The sequence below is a fragment of the Malus sylvestris genome, chromosome 8 (genome assembly GCF_916048215.2).
Source record: "Malus sylvestris chromosome 8, drMalSylv7.2, whole genome shotgun sequence".
Lineage (NCBI taxonomy): Eukaryota > Viridiplantae > Streptophyta > Magnoliopsida > Rosales > Rosaceae > Malus > Malus sylvestris.
In genome coordinates, this window is record NC_062267.1 from 22,058,626 (window position 1) to 22,064,237 (window position 5,612).

A 5,612-nucleotide genomic window follows, 5' to 3' on the forward strand; every position below is an offset into this window, starting at 1 on the left:
GGTAGAAGAAAAGGACAAAGTTGTCTGCTCTTCTATTTTTCATGCCTTTTTATACTTTTTATTTATGTGGTTATGATTAAATCACGTCAACACTTTATATTACTATTTATTTTTATCTTATTATCTTTATAAAAAAGATAATATAAAATGTTAACATGACTTAATCATGATCACACAAATTAAGAAAGCATGGAAAAACATGAAAAAAAAGGAAAGGCAGACCATCCTTGTCTAGAAGAAAATCATATCTTTCACCCTAAAAAAAGAAAAAGAAATCAACCTTTTTGTTGTTGGTGGGTCGTAAATCCCATCCTCATAATATTCAAAAGTAAGAGAAATATAGCAAAAAGATCAGATTTAGTTACGACCCCCTGTTGTGTGCTTCTAGAGAGAGATAGAAGAGAAGGATGATCTGTCCATATGGTATAATATGTGTTTGAGATAGAAAAATATTGGTTTGCTGGGTTTTGTTTGTTGGTGAAAAATATATTTTTGGAGATGTCAGGTGGTGGTTGCAGTGTTGTTTGGTTCAGGAGAGATCTGAGGGTTGAAGATAACCCAGCTTTGGCAGCTGCAGTGAGAGCAGGAGGTGTGGTGTGTGTCTTCATCTGGGCTCCTGAGGAGGAAGGCCCTTATTATCCTGGAAGGGTTTCAAGATGGTGGCTAAAACACAGTTTGGCTCATCTTGATTGCTCCCTGAAAAGTCTTGGCACTTCTCTCATCACCAAAAGATCCACTGACAGTGTTTCTTCTCTCCTTGAAGTTGTTGTTTCCACTGGTGCCACTCAGCTTTTCTTCAACCACTTATATGGTAAAACCAATTTTCTTAATTAATTATGCTTCTCAATCTATTGGTTTTGCTTGTATGATTTCTGTAGGCTTTTGAATTCATATTTTTTTTCTTTCGGGTATGTGAATTTTCAATGAATTTGTTGGTTTGGTGTGCTAAATCTCTGGTTTTGGATGAAAGAAATTGAATTTGTTCTGTTTGCAACGTCAAAGGTTGGTGCTTTGAATGATTTGGTGGAGGTGTCTGTTAAGTATACCTACCATGTTCCTAATTTTGGACAATTTACTGTTCATTTAGCTGCTGACAGTATTGGGGTTTCTTGATTGGGGGATAAATGTTATTTGATTGTTGGTAGTATAGTGGTCCCTTTGTTATCAGGACTGGGTGTTGATTTTATTTATGATCTGTTCATTTGGCCTAATTGGATTTTGTTTTGGTACAAAGCCTAGTTGAATTTTGTCTATTCTATGATCTATCTAAGGTTTTTTCTGTTATCCAGTTGATGAACTCTTGTATTCGATTTTACATGGCAATTTGATGCTTAGTGCTATCTTTGTGTTTCAGATCCTATATCACTGGTTAGGGATCACCGGGCGAAGGAGGTTCTGACTGCTCAAGGTATAGCTGTGCGCTCCTTTAATGCGGATTTGCTCTACGAACCATGGGATGTTAATGATGTCCATGATTGCCCGTTCACAACCTTTGATGCCTTTTGGGGAAGATGTCTTAGCATGCCATATGACCCGGATGCGCCACTTCTCCCCCCTAAGAGAATTATTTCAGGTTTGAATGCATTCATATTCTTCTTGAACCTCAACTCTATTCAGCATACAGCTAGCCTTTTATTTGATCTCATGTTCCGTCTTGGTTATTTTCCTGCAAATTATTGAAAGGCTGATCCACATTTTTCATTGGTGTGGTTGGTCATTTAATGTTGTGATTTTCTTTTCCAAATGAGTCAAACTGAAGAGAATCGAAAACATGGATGGAAGAAGGTTCTTCTGGTTCCTATATTTTACACAGGATTTAGTAGTAATAAGATCTACTTGGTGACTATCAACAGGAAAATGTTGACACAGTCGCACAGTACACTTCATGTGTGGGAAATAGCAGATGTTTTAAGCACCTCAAGTTCTCCCTGTGTGAGTATTCCACCTAAGTTAAGATGATAAACCCTTTTGATGCTGGAGTTGTGTCGCTTCCTCTATGAGCCTCATGATATTGGTGGAGTAGTTGTCATGAGTCATGTCCATGTTACTGGTGAACATGCAGGGTTCACTGACGGCTTAAGTTGTGATTATTTTCCTTTCCTTTGTTTTTGCTTTTTGTGTCATCGGCTTCCTGATTCCTTCAGTATGCGTACTTTTTATACAATTATTTCCACTGCTACTTTCACAAGTTCATAACCACCTTTCAGTTAATGTGTTAGATTAACATTCAAACATTCATGAACTTTTCAGGTGATGTATCAAGGTGCCCTTCTGATACATTGGTTTTTGAAGATGAATCCGAGAAGGGAAGTAATGCACTTCTTGCTCGAGCATGGTCACCTGGGTGGAGTAATGCTGATAAGGCTCTGACCACATTTATAAATGGACCCTTACTTGATTATTCTTATAACCGCAGAAAGGCTGATGGTGCTACAACATCATTACTTTCTCCCCATTTGCATTTTGGGGAGGTGAGTGTGAGAAAAGCATTTCATCTTGCTCGCATGAAGCAGGTTCTTTGGGCCAATGAAAGCAACAAGGCTGGTGAAGAGAGCGTAAACTTGTTTCTGAAGTCTATTGGTCTTCGGGAATATTCAAGATACATTAGTTTCAATCATCCTTACAGTCATGAAAGACCTCTTCTTGGGCACCTAAAGTTCTTCCCCTGGGTTATAAATCAGAACTACTTTAAGGCATGGAGGCAAGGTAGAACTGGCTATCCATTGGTGGATGCTGGCATGAGAGAGTTGTGGGCCACTGGCTGGCTGCATGATCGAATACGAGTAGTTGTTTCTAGTTTCTTCGTAAAGGTTCTGCAACTTCCATGGAGGTGGGGAATGAAGTATTTCTGGGATACACTATTAGATGCTGAACTTGAAAGTGATGCTCTTGGCTGGCAGTATATATCTGGTACTATCCCTGATGGCCGTGAATTTGACCGCATAGATAATCCCCAGGTACGGATATTGAGCTTGATTATCTTGAATTATATTGAGCATGTGCTTCTGAACGAACATGAACACTTCTAAATTTCAACGATGGAAAAAAATTTCGATGCGTTTTTATTCATGTTTTGCAGTTATTGCTTATTTAAGTGTCTTCATCTAGGGTCATCAGCAAGGAATAGAAATTCTAGTGCAGTTGTTCACTTGTTTGCCAGTGCTCATGACTGTTCATAAGACTGCATTTTTTTCATAGTTTCGGGGAAATAGTTTTGCCTTGGTTCCACTCTCACACGATGAAAGGAAAAGCCTGAAAGAGTCCACCTCAGTAGTGACTACTAGGTTTATATGGGTAGTGGCATAGTGCTTTCAAAGATGTGATTCCTGACATATGAAATCAATAGGAGTGGTATTAAATTGTCCACCATCAATCTTTTTGGTCATTCTGTGAAAAATGTCCATTAAATTGAAGAAACCACCAGTTCTTTGGTGGGGTTGATTGACAAAAAAGGCCCTCAATTTAACGGTGATTTTTAAGGAAGGACCAAAATGATTGACGGTGGACAATCTTAGGGACCACTTCTATCAAATAGTGCTTTCAAAATAGTTGGATCCCTTAGAAATCTATACTCTACAGTATCAATACGTTTTTTTTTTTCTTTTAGCTTTTTATGGAATTTGACATCCTGCTCTCTAAAACTACTAGAAAAGAGGAATCACAGAGTTGTTTTCACACATACCATACCATCATACATGAAAAACTGCAAAAATCTAGTACTGAAATTTTTTGTTCAACTATTGTTTGTTCACTTTACCTATATCTTGGTATGAAGCATTCACTGGTATAAATTGACATGCTCCTGTTGTTCTGAGAGGATTTATGCAATATTGCCACTCTTATTTGATCAAGTTTGTGTACTGAAAATTCTCATATTTGTTTGATTTCTACAGTTTGAGGGTTACAAGTGTGATCCAAATGGAGAATATGTGCGGAAGTGGCTTCCTGAACTTGCTAGGCTACCAACTGAATGGATACACCACCCATGGAATGCACCAGAATCTGTACTCCAAGCAGCTGGAATTGAATTAGGATCGAATTACCCTCTCCCTATTGTAGGAATAGATGCGGCAAAAACCCGGTTGCAAGAAGCTTTATCAGAGATGTGGCAGCATGAAGCTGCTTCAAGAGCTGCTGTTGAAAATGGGACTGAAGAAGGGCTTGGAGACTCCTCTGAATCAGTGCCAATTGCCTTTCCTCAAGACATACAAATGGAGGAAAATAATGAACCAGCGAGGAACAACCCTCCTGGCACTCGAAGGTATGAGGATCAGATGGTCCCAAGCATTACTACTTCTTTGGTTAGAGCTGAAGAGGAAGAAACTTCTTTGGAACTTCAAAATTTAACAGAAGAAACCAGAGCAGAAGTGCCTACAGATTTAATTGTGAATCAGGAACCAAGAAGAGACATGTTAAACCAAGGGGTTTTTCAGACTACTCGTAACAATGCTCTTCCACCACCCAATGCTGCAATAGGGATGCAACATGCTGTTGAAGATTCGACTGCAGAATCTTCCAGTAGCACTAGGCGAGAGAGGGATGGAGGTGTAGTTCCAGTTTGGTCTCCTTCAAGTTCTAGCTACTCAGAGCAGTTTGGGAGTGAAGACAATAGCATTGGAACAAGTTCATACTTGCAGAGACATCCTCAGTCTCACCAAATAATGAATTGGAGGCGGCTATCTCAAACGGGGTAAGAATTCTTGAACGATTCACCAATATCCACAATGAGACTACGACTGAAATAAACAGTTTGTTGGGTTCTTTGTTTAAACAAACAATTTTGAAACTGCATCTTGCCTTAGCAGTTAAGAGCAAATGGAATCGATCTTCTGGTCTTGTATGCATTACTAAAATTTCTCAAGCTTCTAAGCTCTGAAATGATATATCACAAAGCAATGAGTGAATGTCAGTTTGTTTGAGATAGAGTTCATCTTTACATTCACACAGGCAGTCTCATTTTTTTCTTCATTGTTTCTTTTACAGGTGAAACATATAGATGCAAGTAGGAAAAACGAAAAGAGTGCTGTGAGGCGTAATGATGCACGCCATCTAATGCATTCGGGTAGGGGAACTTGCCGTCCACATTGAACTTCCGACCCTTTATCCGCCACGAGTGCCCTCAACAACAGATCTCCTGTGTGATATCTTCTAATTAATACAGGCAACTTATTAGCTATCCTTTTTTATTTTATTGGTTCCACCATAATGTAGCTCTGGTGTAAAGCAATGTTGTATTTATAAAGGAAGCGAGTGAAATAAGATATGTAGTCTTTGAACAAGCTCAGGGTTCTTTCTCTCATTCTATTGGTAACAGATGCTTGTAACATATTCTATATATCCACATTTACCTCTTCTTGTAGGTTTGAAGTTTTACTGGTCTGTTAATTTGGATTTTGCAGCACAGTTATCTGCTTATTGTCTTACAATCCTAATGCAATTTGGATGTGAAGGAGATGAACTAGAAGAAGAAAAAAAGGTGGTGCTATCCACACTTCTTTTCACCTTTCAAGATGCGTTTATTAATTTTTATTGTTTGATTAACTTCAATTTATTCGATTCGACGGCAGAAAATTGAAAGGTGTGTGGAAGGTACAAAGCAAAGCAGTGTGTGG

General features: G+C 38.6%; 1 protein-coding gene across 2 annotated transcripts; it reads left to right on the plus strand.

The window, feature by feature from the left end:
- The first annotated feature begins 225 nt into the window (after positions 1 to 225).
- Positions 226 to 5,373, plus strand: LOC126632338 (cryptochrome-1-like). 2 transcript variants are annotated; one of them, XM_050302712.1, is made up of 5 exons: positions 227 to 811; positions 1,355 to 1,573; positions 2,251 to 2,957; positions 3,894 to 4,690; positions 4,984 to 5,373. In XM_050302712.1, exons 1-5 carry the CDS (start codon positions 499 to 501, stop codon positions 4,985 to 4,987), a joined length of 2,040 nt encoding a protein of 679 aa, XP_050158669.1. In that variant the 5' UTR covers positions 227 to 498; the 3' UTR covers positions 4,988 to 5,373. The 2 variants fall into 2 exon arrangements, with proteins under 2 accessions (XP_050158670.1, XP_050158669.1); XM_050302713.1 differs by lacking the exon at positions 4,984 to 5,373 and having other exon boundaries at positions 226 to 811; positions 3,894 to 4,694.
- The last annotated feature ends 239 nt before the right edge of the window (positions 5,374 to 5,612 follow it).

Bases quoted from the DNA above. Each gene is read 5' to 3' on its own strand.
- LOC126632338 (XM_050302713.1), top strand. From the start codon at position 499: ATGTCAGGTGGTGGTTGCAGTGTTGTTTGGTTCAGGAGAGATCTGAGG. The intron at 812-1,354 runs GTAAAACCAATT...TTTGTGTTTCAG, and splicing joins TTTCTTCAACCACTTATATG to ATCCTATATCACTGGTTAGG. The intron at 2,958-3,893 runs GTACGGATATTG...TGATTTCTACAG, and splicing joins ACCGCATAGATAATCCCCAG to TTTGAGGGTTACAAGTGTGA.